Raw genomic sequence first — 13,669 nt, forward strand, 5'->3', positions numbered from 1 at the left:
TCAAGATAGATTGTCATATCGCTAAGCGAAATTATCTTAGTAATAAAATAAAAAATAGCTCTGACATTATTAAAGCAACGTGGAAAGTAATTAATGTGGAAACTGGTCGCTCGAAACACGCAGTAAAAGATATTAAACTGAATATTGATAACAAAATTATAGATTCCAATTTTGAAGTAGCAACAGAGTTCGAAAAATTTTTCACCGAGATACCAGCATTCACAACTAAGGATTTAAATTCATCACCCTTATCTGCCGTCACATTATTAGAGGAAAACGTTCCTGAGTGTTGTAGAGACCTTTATTTTGAACATGTTTGTACCTCAGATATAGTAAAGGCATTTAAATCAATTAATGTCAAAAAAACTAGTGACCTCTGGGGGTCTCCGTCCATGCCGTAAAATCCTTAGTTGAGGTTGTAGCGCCTGACTTAGCAGTTATATTCAACAACAGTGTTGACTGCGGCGAGTTTCCTGATCTAATGAAACATAGCAAAATAACTCCTTTATTTAAATCCGGCAGCCACTCTGACCCCACTAACTTTAGACCAATATCTGTGCTGCCAACTTTCAGTAAAATATTTGAAAAATTAGTTCTTTCTCAATTAGTACGACATTTTAACGTTAATAATTTAATGCATAATAAGCAATTTGGCTTCACACGGGGTCGCTCGACAACCGATGCTGGTGTTGAGCTAATTAAGCATATTTTCGATGCCTGGGAGGAGTCACAAGATGCTTTAGGTATCTTTTGTGATTTATCTAAGGCCTTCGACTGTGTTTGTCATGAAACATTGATCAGGAAACTACATTATTATGGAGTCAGAGGATCAGCACTAGATTTACTCAAGTCCTACTTAAATGGTAGAATACAAAGGGTAGATGTCAATGGACAGAGATCAACTGGGTCATTGGTCTCTATGGGTGTACCACAGGGATCAATATTGGGGCCTTTCCTGTTCCTTATCTACATAAATGACTTGCCATTCCTTGTAAAGACCCACCATGATATAGTATTGTTTGCAGACGACACCTCACTTATTTTCAAACTCAAACGACAGCAACAAGCTCACAGTGATGTAAACAATGCTATCTCTAAAGTAGTTAACTGGTTCAATGCTAATAATTTATTATTAAATGAAAAAAGACTAAATGTATTAAGTTTGTCACTAATAGTAACGTAAGGAATGAGCAAACAAGTGTCGTTGTGAAGGATGAGGAATTAGAACTGGTAGATAGTACAGTTTTTCTTGGTATAACTTTAGATTCTAAACTTCAGTGGGGTCCCCATATTGTTAACCTCTCGAATAGACTTAGTTCTGCAGCTTTTGCAGTGAGCAAGATCCGTCAGTTAACAGACGTGAAAACAGCTCGATTAGTTTATTTTAGTTACTTTCACAGCATTATGTCATATGGTATTTTACTTTGGGGCAGTGCTTCAGAGATAAATACCATATTTATTCTGCAGAAGAGGGCTATTCGAGCAATATATAAAATGAACCATAGAGACTCACTTAGAGATAAATTTAAGGACATTAATATAATGACAGTGCATTGTCAATATATTTATGAGAATATTATGTATGTACATAAAAACATTTGTAATTTTAAGAAAAACTGTGATGTACGAGTACATAATATAAATACTAGAAATAAACATAAACTCGCGGTGCCCTTCACACGGCTCTGTAAAATTAAAAAATCATTCATGGGTAATTGTGTTCGATTTTATAATAAACTTCCGAATCATATTACTGACTTGTCAATTAATAAATTTAAGAATCATGTAAAGCGTGTACTCATTTCCAAAGCTTATTATACAACACAAGACTACATGAATGATAAAACAACGTGGGATTAATTGTTATTCGAAATGGTTTCTTATTTTTACGTTTATTATTATTATTATTGTTGATGAAATTAATATTGTATTTTTTTGGACATTGGATTTTTCCTAGAAATATTCTAGACATGTATTTTTATATATACATATACCTAATTATATATTTTTTGTTTAACGATTATTTTTATATGAAATTGTATATTATAGACTCAATATTATTATGAACAATAATTTACAACAATAAATTGCTCTGATAATTAGGTTAGATTAAGATCATAATATATATGTAATGAACTATTCATAAGAGCTTGTAACTAGGCCTACATGAATAAAGATATTTTGAATTGAATTGAATACTTTGGTTAATATTTTATCTACAACTGGACTTAAGTTTTAAATTATTGTCTGTCTAGGTCCCAAACTGCCTTCTCTTATTCTTTTGACAGTAGTTTGCGACAATCGGCCACGCGTCACGCGTTTCCCCTAAAGTACAATGACACCGACGGTGGTTGTCTGATAAAACTAAGGTTAACAGGACGGTAACACTTACGGTCTTTGCTTAGAGTCCCTGGTGCAATGCGCAGCTGTAAGCACATGTCTTGTCCCCACTAGAGTGCCACCGCACCAGAATTCTCTTCTCTTATTCCCGTGAAGGTATATGGCGACCATCCAAGGCCATGCGCCGGGGGCCGATTCTGTGCCGCCTACTATGCGGCCGCCTTCGTCTTCGCGCTGCCCGCACTCTGGAATGGGCATTGTCTTGGGGTTAGGATGGTTTATATTTTAATGTAAACCCGTAGGATTGCAAGTAATTGTAGATTGATTATGTAAAAATATGTAGAGATAATATAATATGGTTTGACATTCGTCCGTAGTGTCCGTCTACTACCTACTTGTACCTACACAAAGTTTTCCTGTTTTGTACAGAGATTAGAATACCAAGAAATATATATTATATTTGTACCTACTATGTTCTTAATTACGTTAAAGCTCAACAACGTTAGTAAAATAATGGCAGGTCATGGCACAATGGCACTTAAGTGACTAATTTGCTATTTGAGGCTACTTTATCATTTAAGTGGTTAATTACTTAAGATTACGAAAACAACACTTTGTCTTGGGAAGATAAAGTTGTTGCTTTTAAAATCTTTGCGAAAATATGAGTTGAAGTGACAGGTGAAAATTTCAACATTTTAAACTATTTTTTAAATATTAATTAATTGAATTGTAACTTACCGCTTATATCGACAATGTTTGAGAAGTTAGCGATAACAGGAGGCGGTACTGTTGCGAACGTAGTAGAAGGCGGTCTAGCAGTCGTCACGCTTGAAGGCCTTTGCGTCGTCGCGGGCCGCGGCCGTTTCGTCGTCAACACGAGCACCGCCGATGGCCTCTTAGTCGTCGTAGCTTTGGAAGGCCGAGGAGTAGTCACTGGGACCAGGTAAGTCGGCTTGGTAGTTGTCGCTACTACCGGTGTTTCGATTGCTGGCGTTGTGGTCACTATAGCGTTTTTAGGACAACATACTCCAGGGACAAATAGGTCTTTGAAGCAGAGAGATTCTCGGAGACTTATTAAGTTCAGAAGAAGTTGAGGACAGTTGCTCAGGTCCTCGCATATTCCTGCTTCTCCATCGGGCGTTGTACATGATTTTGAGTCTTGCGTATCTCCTGTAGCAATTTTTGTGATTGGGGCATCAGGTAAGACTCTTGGTAGCGCCTTTTTAACTATAGGAGCTATTTTGTCTGTAACGTTTCTCCCTAAGACATTTTTGCTTATGGTGTACAAGGCTTGTGGAAGTTGTTTAAGATTTGGATCGGACTCGTCTTTCTCCTCCTCATTGACCATATCAACAAGATAATGGCCTACTGTGTTTATGGCACCTAAAGTTTCTGATATCCTGGTGAAAGCAGAATCGGAGAGCAATCGTGGATCGCTTGGGTTATCTCTGGTTTCTGAATGAATGAGGTCGATTGAACTTCTGCTTTGGTAATTCTGAGGGCCTTGGTTGTGGTAACTTTGGTAGTTTGGTTGAAAATGTGGTGCGTTACCAAACGGGCCATGGTTTTGTGTGGTGTGTGTGTTGTAGTATATCTGCATGGAGTCGGGGGACCTTTTCCTCGGCGCGGAGAACTGCCAGGGCGGGTTCCTGGGTTGTTGCGGGTTGTGCCATTCAGCCGGGGTCTGCGCAAACGACACTGGAAACAAAAATGTTTATGGAACCGTAGATAAGGATTTCGTAGGTTTACAATTACATATTCTCAAAGAACGCCGAATGAAAATAATAGTGACCTATTTTTAGTCAAATAATTTATACATGGACTGCAATATATCTTTTGATTCCTTCATTAAGAAAGATAAATATTGGAACAAGGGCATAATATACTCGTACATATAGCATAAACCACGCATAAACACATGTTTGATATGATCATATAAATCATATTAAGTAGTTATAGTATGTATATCATCTCCCAAAGATCTTATCTCGTTTTGACATTAAGATGAAGTGTTCGTTACTTTACATTAGTTAGCACGTTAACGCGAAACCAGCCTGTAGGGAGCATAATTTTCCCATCAATAGTTTCCGATAAGCAAGGGGTTGGCGGGGGGCGCCAAAAGTTCCAGGGTAGTTACAATTTAATAGCTTCAGTTTTGTACACCATAGCTAAAACGTATAGTTTTGGATCCTGTCTAACTAAATTGGTAAACATATTGGGTCAAAGTACCGAACGGTAATATTTAGACGGACGGTATCCATACTTAATATTATAAATGGGAAAGTGTGTGTGTCTGTTTGTTTGTCCGTCTTCCACGGCAAAACGGAGCGACGAATTGACGTGATATTTTAAGTGGAGATAGTTGAAGGGATGGAGAGTGACATAGGCTACTTTTTGTCTCTTTCTAATTCACCACTTCCCTAAAATGGGGGGTGGAAGTTTGTATGGAGCATTCCGCAATTTTCGAATTTAACGCGAGCGAAGCCGCGGGCAAAAGCTAGTTTGTTTATATAATAAGATGAGGATAACCTTTTACAGAATAATTTCTAATGGTAGGAGTAATACTCAAGTTAAAAAGAATAAAGCAATGTCATTATCTGGATAGATATTCTCTATCGCATAGCTGTGCTCATTTTAGTAACTTGTTGACCCAATGTCTGTCCTGGAAATGTTACCTACAGGTACTAGATACAGTAAATAATTATCAATCGCCTATATGCCGGATTATTATGTAAATTTGAAGCATTGATGCATACCTACCCGGGTGAAGAGCTGGATACTGGCATCTTATTTGCGTTATGACATTTAGGAAACCTGAAACAATAAAAAAAGCTCTTTAGTCACATTGACAAGACAAGGGTTTTTTTACAATCTAGGACCTAGAAAAAAGTACACATAATGTAATGACATAGGTACTTACAATCACGCCTGTATCCCATTTTAAAGGGGTAGGTAGATAGAGCACATGAAACTACTCAAGTTAAAAGAAAATGAAATTGTGACATTGCAGTGACAGGCTGCCAGCCTCTTCCCTACGCCACTATTTAACCCGTATCCCACAGTGGACTTCTACGATACCTACGGAAAGAAAGGGAATGGTGAAATTCGTCACCCGTCACCATACGGGTACCACGGGTACACGGGGACTTAAAAAAATTAAGGTCAAAAAATGTATTCCATTTTAAAGTAAGCGGGCCGGACCGGGAACAGTGGAAATCCTTTCTAAGAACCCTGTACCCCTGATGAGGGACAACAGTCTGTGAATAGTGTTGTTATAAGACTAGTCTTGAAGACTTTTAAACCTTAAAGACTTGCAAACCCTAAAGGTTCACGCTTTAAAGACTCAAGCGTTAAAGGTTTTAGCTCAGAAATGGTTCAGAACCTTAACGACTCAAGCTTTTTATGAGCTCTTAAGAGTGAGTCTTTAAGACGGGCTTTATAGAGAGCTCAAGCCCCCTAAACCTCGAAGGCCTGTGTCAAGCTTTAAGAGCTCAAACAACGAGCTTTATAGGCAGATAGTATTTATTTTTAACCCTTAATTTGACGTGTCGGTTTGGTAGATTTTAGGGTTCCGTACACAATGGGTAAAAACGTAAGTCTATTACCAACTATTACTAAGACTCAGATATCCGTCCGCCCGGTCACGTCACCACGCTTTATCTCATGTATCTCAGGATACTAAAAAGTATGGAACTCTCAGTGGGCGAGTCCGACTCGCACTTGGCCTGTTTTTTTACTTCTATTGACCTTAGGATCTAGTTTATTAAAAGCTCTTAAGACTTAAATGCTACAAACCTTATAAACTTAAACCTTCAAAGCTTAGGAGTCTTTAAAGCTTGAGGACTAAAGACTCGAGGATTCTGTGCTCGTAAAAGCAGCAACGCAAACTTATAAGGTTGAGGCTTATATGGTCGAGGCTTTAAGGTTCGAGTCTTTAAGACTCAGAAGTCGCGACTCGAGTTTTGTAGTTTACGCCTCAAAGCTTAAATTCACAACACTATCTGTGAATCACTTTATAATATAAAATCGTTCTAATACCTACTAATAATAGTAATAATAATGCTGTATAAAATCTTAACGAGCTTATATGTAAATGCAATGTCCATGTAATAACCATAAATTTCATAAGATGTACATAGTCAATGACTCTTACTTTTTTCCCATTGACTCATCCCATCTTTCGCAAGTTTCGCAACAGGCCATATATTTTTCGACATCAGTCCCGTAAAGGATCCTCGGAGAGAAATCACTCCTTATCGGGTGATCGTTTGCCGAAATTAGAAACCCCAAGTCACGTTGCGTCCCACACACATCTAATATAAATATATGATACCTAAAGCGTTTTTATATACTGGATTATAAACAGCAAAAGAAAGTAAAATTATATTTTTCCGCAAGACGGAACGAAGTCGGTTTGTCCATTATATAAGCAGTTCGTTTTTTTTGTTAATATGCTATGTCCTGGCGGATCAACTAATTTTGTGCATAAAACAAAAGGTGAATTCGAAAAATGTACGCACAAAAGATCGGTCTCGATCGGACAATAGATTTTTTTTGTTGAAATTTACTATGCTTATTTGGAGTACATGAAATTAATCAAGCGGTTTATAAATGCAGTAAACCAAAGCTCAAAGTAAACTAATTAGTCTAATTACTCAGTAGATATATAGCACAAATTGCCCGAAGAAATCAACATGCTGTCAATGTTTCTTGTGTAAGTAGGTCTCACGGGCACTTTTACAAGTACGTACACGAAACATTTGTGTGGTTTATGTTATGAATAAGTATTATATACCTAATTAAATTAATACACTTGCACAGTCACAATGGTGCCATGCATAGCTATAATCTTTAACGCCGAAGAATTCCATGAATTTTCTCGTTTATCAATCAAGCATTAACTAAAACTTATCAAATTGAGAGGCTGAAATGAGACAAAAAGAGCAAAACAACAACATTCCCGAGTGAAGTAATAGCAAGGTCCGGTGTTGTGTAACGCGCGCATCGCTCTCACTGTTGGCTCACTTACAATTATTACGTGCTTTCCACTTATTTACTACTTTTAGTAGTTGTGGTATCGGATTTGGAGTTGTGTGTCAATTGTTTTTTTATTTATTTTGATTGTTTTTGAGTAATGAAGCTCTTTATTTGTATCTTTGTTCATGTTACATCCTCCTTGCGTTATCCCGGCATTTGCCACGGCTCATGGGAGCCTGGGGTCCGCTTTGACAACGAATTCCAAGATTTGGCGTAGGCACTAGTTTTTACGAAAGCGACTGCCATCTGACCTTCCAACCCGTAGGGTAAACTAGGCCTTATTGGAATTAGTCAGGTTTCCTCACGATGTTTTCCTTCACCGAAAAGCGACTGGCAAATATCAAAAGACATTTCGCACATAAATTCCGAAAAACTCATTGGTGCGAGCCGGGCTTCGAACCCGCGACCTCCGGAACGAAACCGAAAGTCGCACGTACTTACCGCTAGGCCACCAGCGCTTCATATTCACATACATACATACAATCACGCCTGTATCCCATGAAGGGGTAGGCAGAGCACATGAAACTACTCAAGTTTCAGTGCCACTCTTGGCAAATAAGGGGTTGAAAGAAAACGAAACTGTGACATTGCAGTGACAGGTTGCCAGCCTCATATTCGTCTGTCTATATTCTTGTAAATAATGATTAAAGTTCTAATTCTTTCCCGCCTCGCCCAAGGCGTTGCATAATGCCAAGCGACCCAGTTCGGGCCGGAAAATACGCCATTATCATACACTTCAGTGTCAGTGAGCATTGGAAATGGCTCATTACCGATTCAGAGTTGGTGTTCATTATTGTTTTGATTGGTGAGGACGGCAATGAACTCTTTTAGGTGATGTGAAGATGGGATTACCCCAGGACTAAGCCTGCGTGTCGGATCTGAAATAGATACTTTTCCTTCCGGTATATTTTCGTAATACTTTGTAGATGAGTTTTCCTTGTGTGCGTGTGGATTGAGTGAGCACCTTCTGAAAATAAAAAAAAATATGCTGATCATTTAGTAAAAGTTCTAAAACAATTGTAAAACGAATCTCTGAATTTGTAAAAAGATAGATCAAAAGATACAGTCATTAACATGTGCTCACTCAGTTCTCACAAACTACCAACGAAAACAGTGAATGTATTCATTTAACATATAATATTTATATACTAACATTTAGTAAAAAATATGCCAACTTACCTCTATAAATTTTAGATCACCTAGTGACGTATTTAATTTTTTACAAATAGTTTCTTATGCTCACTCAATCCTCACACTTTTGAAAAGCCGAATTTTGATGAAAAACATAAGATTTAGACCGCTATTATATGTGTATAGTTTAGTAAAAGTGAAATGGGAATTTGTAAAATACAAAACGAACCACTAACGTGTCAGGTTTTTTTATAATAAAATTTTGTAAGTGCTCACTCAGTCCACACGTTTTGAGAAAGTTAAAAATGTAAATATCTTAAGATTTGTAGCACCACAGACACTCGAAAGTACTTCAACATTTAGTAAAAATTTTTACTAAATATCCACCATCTAATATTTTATATTCGTTGTCTGGTTTTAAAGATAATTAATTTTCGGAAGGTGCTCACTCAATCCACACGCACACGTTTTCCTTTATTTGCTTTATTATTACATCACAAGTCATTTGTTTATGTGTGTGTATGTGTTTGGAAGCGCTGGTGGCCTAGCGGTAAGAGCGTGCGCCTTTAGATCCGGAGGTCGCGGGTTCGAACCCGGCTCATACCAATGAGTTTTTCTGAACTTATGACGAACTTAAAACCGAAATAAATTACACATATGAAAGAAAAAGTGACCAAGTCCTCTGGTGCCTGAGGCTGGAATCGAACCAGCGTACTTTCCAATCGCGGGAAATGCCTCTATCCGCTCGGCCACCCAGGTCACAGCTGTCGAGGTCGAAATTATCTCTCATATGAGTAATCTATACAAGGACTCGTAGCGCCCTCTGTCCACCCCTAGGGCAGAACGGTATGGTTCTTGCCCCCCGTGTAAACCAAACTCAGGTTGGTTTCGACACAGCTCGAGAGATGGCGCTGCTAAATCAATTCTAATGAACACAAGTTAAATCATAATCTATTGAAAATATTTCAACTTGTGCTGTCTTAAAGTAGTCACACTACTATATATTTAAATTAAAACCGAAATAAATTACACATATGAAAGAAAAAGTGACCAAGTCCTCTGGTGCCTGAGGCTGGAATCGAACCAGCGTACTTTCCAATCGCGGGAAATGCCTCTATCCGCTCGGCCACCCAGGTCACAGCTGTTCTGCCCTAGGGGTGGACAGAGGGCGCTACGAGTCCTTGTATAGATTACTCATATGAGAGATAATTTCGACCTCGACAGCTGTGACCTGGGTGGCCGAGCGGATAGAGGCATTTCCCGCGATTGGAAAGTACGCTGGTTCGATTCCAGCCTCAGGCACCAGAGGACTTGGTCACTTTTTCTTTCATATGTGTAATTTATTTCGGTTTTAATTTAAATATATAGTAGTGTGACTACTTTAAGACAGCACAAGTTGAAATATTTTCAATAGATTATGATTTAACTTGTGTTCATTAGAATATGACGAACTTACTAATCTTGGGATTAGTTGTCAAAGCGGACCCCAGGCTCCCATGAGCCGTGGCAAATGCCGGGATAACGCAAGGAGGATGATGAAGTCATTTGTTTATGTGTAATTATTAGTTTATTATAAGTGCGACAATTTACTGTTAATTTCTTCTTCGTTGGTCGCTTCAGCAGCAGTTTTTAACAAATTAAGGAGTTTACGTCGTATTTTTTTGTAACTTGCATTTTTGCCTTTTCAGTTTCTGTTTCTAATCCCACTGTCACATCATATATAGGTAAATATGCGGTTAAGATTTGAGCCTGGACAAACCGAAAAAATCAAGATATCTAGACATATAGTATAGGAAACTAGCCTATATTAGGTAGGTACCTACTGATAAAAACAAGTGCGGGCAAGACCGGCATACTTTATTTTAAATAAAGTTTGAGTGGATAAAACATGACTATTAAAGTAGTGTGGAGTGATCTGCATGGTCCTATGGGCTAGCAATTTTTATATTCTACACAGCTTTTATAATACTTTGGTGAATTAAAGTAAACTTATGTGATAAAATTCACTTTTGTTGAGGCTCGGCGGGTTGGCCGTCCCCACACGCTGAGTACAGAAAGACCGTCTAGTGCTCGTTGTCGCGTAATTTCATATGGAAATAAGTATCAAAATCATGTTCATTGTTATATTCTGTAATAACAGGGAGTAATGTGATAGATATTAAAACAAAAAACGTTGATATTTTCAACATATCAGCATTCTTCTATAAATGAGGTTGATAACCTGCTTCTTTCAGGTGCAGACAAAAGCAAAGCCGAAACTTATAATTAAAATTAACCTACAACACCCGTTTAAACTCGACTTATTTCCCATAAAACCTAAAAAAGGTGCCTTACTCTTATATGCCGGTCTTTCCGACTAGGCACAATTTCGTAGTTTTATATTTCAGGAAATAAACCAATAAATTGAACACGTTTTAAGAGCATTAATTGTACTAGACAGGAAGACCGATTATTAAATTAACACGTTGCATACATAATGCACAAATATTCCAACTGCTTCTATTTTATTTAAATTTTTTGCGTAACCATGTTGAGCTCGATGGTCGAGTTCGAAACAAGAATCAAGTTTTTTGTTAACTAGTATTCGTCCTAGGGATATCTATTGAAGACCCATGGATTAAGGTTCAAAAACTGGTATACCTTCGGAGGTGTAAGAAGTGATAGATATATAAATACAAAAGTTATATTCAGTAGACGGTATTTCTGGGTAGACGGTCTTCTCCACACTGACCTTACATTCAAACCTAAAAGGAACGCAGTTTCAACAGAATCAATAATAATTAGCACGGCAAGCCTACATATTTGAACTAGATGCAGTTTGCCAATGCAGTAACTAACTTATGTGTAACACGCGTAAAATATATTCTCTACTATCATACATACTTAGTTATTGATCTTTGATACGGGCAAAGAGTATAGTACTTACAACCTCTATAATAGTTGACCTCTATACTAATGGGTATTTTCAGAATTTGAGACCAAAAATTAGCGTAAGCTGTTAACAAAAGTTAACTTGCTGTCAGTTTTATGACGACAATTAAGCATAAAATCTGTATAAGAATTAACTTTTTTCACGAAGATTATCGCTTAAAGTTTATGTAATTAACATAAACCAGAAGACCAGCGTCGAGATCTTTAAGTGGTATCTTGACATTAAGCTGAGTGGAGACCCTTTCAGTGACGCTTAACAATAAATTAGTACTGTCTATGTAATTCCTAAATTTAAGCGTTTTCTGAATAAATTTCTTCTATTCTATTCTATTCTATTCTATAAAAATAATAATAATTCTAATGATATTTCATGCTTTATTGTCGTCACAAAACTGACAGCGAGTTAAATTTTGTTAACGACTTAAGCTAATTTTGGGTCCCAAATTCTGAAAATAAGGTTTACCTACTCTGAAGGTTTTTCAGTTTGTCCAGCCATATTAGGAAGGGCTCACGATAGATATACCGTACAGCCAGTAAGATTATTTGCTTAGCATCTTCGTCTACACGTAGTATTTTGTGCATAATATTCAAGGTCACTGTCTTCATAGAAAAATTAATTCATAATTCATAATCTTTATTTGCTTTTTAAAAAGTGTTAACATAATAGGTGTTACATAATTTTTGTGTCCCAACTTTTTAGCCGGTTTTGACAGCATGCAAAATATACTACCTACTAACTAAAATTACATTAAATTCCCTTAATTACTTACATATTAAACTATTCTATTATAATACATATGTACAATATTTACAGCGTAAGGTTCTCTATATTACTGTCAACAAATTCCTTTACCGAGTAGTACATTTTTGCCATCAGCCATTTGAATAACACTTTTTTAAATTTAATATATGGTAGGTCTGGTTTTAAATTTAATATTAGTAGAGGCAACCTAGGAGTTGTCTCTTGGAGAGAACAACTAGTTTATTAACCAGAAGGCTTGACAAAATGAACATAGGACGACTGAGATGGATTATTATGGAGGACACGATACAAAATAGGGTCTAAAATAAATCTCCAATATTTTTTATGCTTCTTCTTCTTAGTCCGCTCTTGTCAGAGTAGTCGTGTTCGTTGGGGTCGTTGTGCTGCCCTTTTTAATGATTTCCCGCCATATTCCTCTATTTGCAGCGTTCAGCGCGCACAGATTTAAAGGTGATCCGGTGAGAGCCCTCACTGGTCTGTCCATCGCATTGAGGGGCGCAGTCTAGGTCTTGTACCGCCCACTCTTCCCTGAACCATAGAGTAATAGAAACAGAGAGAGCCTCACTGAAGACCGGCTGTGACCCAACAATGGCGGATATATTTTTTTTTACTTTTTTTATGGCTTGGTGGCGGAACATCCGGAGTTATCCGTCCATAGAATTGTAGGTTCATGCCCTGAACAACAAGTCTCTCTATGGCGCAGTCTTCCCTACGTGTAACGTGACCGAAATAGCTAAGGGTGCAATCCAGCCATGCAAGCCATGCAAGGGTGCTTATGCCATGTATAACAAAAATTAGGAAAAAGCGTGCTCCCATCTCAAAGGCCTGCAAAGACCTTCCAACTTCTCTAGTGTCCATGGATAATCGGTTACCATCAAACGATGTGTCTGCTCGTTCGCATATATCATAAAAATCTGACCCGTCCTGACCTTTAAACGTCCATTACAAAGAACAACCAAACGAACATAAGAGCCAGGAACAACGCGAACAGCTGACATTCACCGTTGCATAAGAGTGACATCACATCGCTTTCACTCGACGTTTGCCGGTCAATGAGTCAGCCGATCGCGGTCAGATCCATTTAGGTGTCATGGTTCGAGTTTGACTGTGACATCACGTTTTTTGCACGTCATGACCTGGTTTATCGCGTGGTGGAGAAGTGTGTATAAAATTCACCTTTACCTGCGATTTTGATTGCGTAGAATTCATAAAATGCAATTCATCTCTTTATCTAACTAGTACTAACTCTAGTACATATTTAAAATTGCAAACGGGACTTAATCGCGTATTACTATGTTTTAAACATTTTTCCCCTCACTAGCTCGGAAACACGTGTTTTGTCCTTTAATACCAGCGGGTAAAAACTTATTTTATCCACTAGTGGGTAAAGTAATTTGACCTTGAATAAAGTCAAATTAACTGGTTTAAAATTGATAAAAGTAGGTGAATCTAGTAATTAAGATGATT

At 37.6% G+C, this 13,669-nt stretch overlaps 1 protein-coding gene across 2 annotated transcripts in view; it reads right to left on the reverse strand.

Moving 5' to 3' along the window:
• LOC125228895 (proclotting enzyme-like) overlaps positions 1-13,669 on the reverse strand; it is a 37,725-nt gene that overhangs the window by 2,637 nt on the left and 21,419 nt on the right. The window contains exons 2-4 of one of the 2 annotated variants that reach the window (XM_048133602.1): positions 5,101-5,154; positions 3,079-4,038; positions 2,393-2,585 (exon numbers count right to left, since the gene is read on the reverse strand). In XM_048133602.1, coding sequence (XP_047989559.1) covers positions 2,393-2,585; positions 3,079-4,038; positions 5,101-5,154 — 1,207 coding nt within the window. Of the gene's footprint in view, positions 1-2,392; positions 2,586-3,078; positions 4,039-5,096; positions 5,155-13,669 lie in introns of those variants that run through there. The other variant, XM_048133611.1, reaches the window with a different exon arrangement.

This window comes from Leguminivora glycinivorella, chromosome 1 (assembly GCF_023078275.1).
Source record: "Leguminivora glycinivorella isolate SPB_JAAS2020 chromosome 1, LegGlyc_1.1, whole genome shotgun sequence".
In the NCBI taxonomy this organism is placed as follows: domain Eukaryota; kingdom Metazoa; phylum Arthropoda; class Insecta; order Lepidoptera; family Tortricidae; genus Leguminivora; species Leguminivora glycinivorella.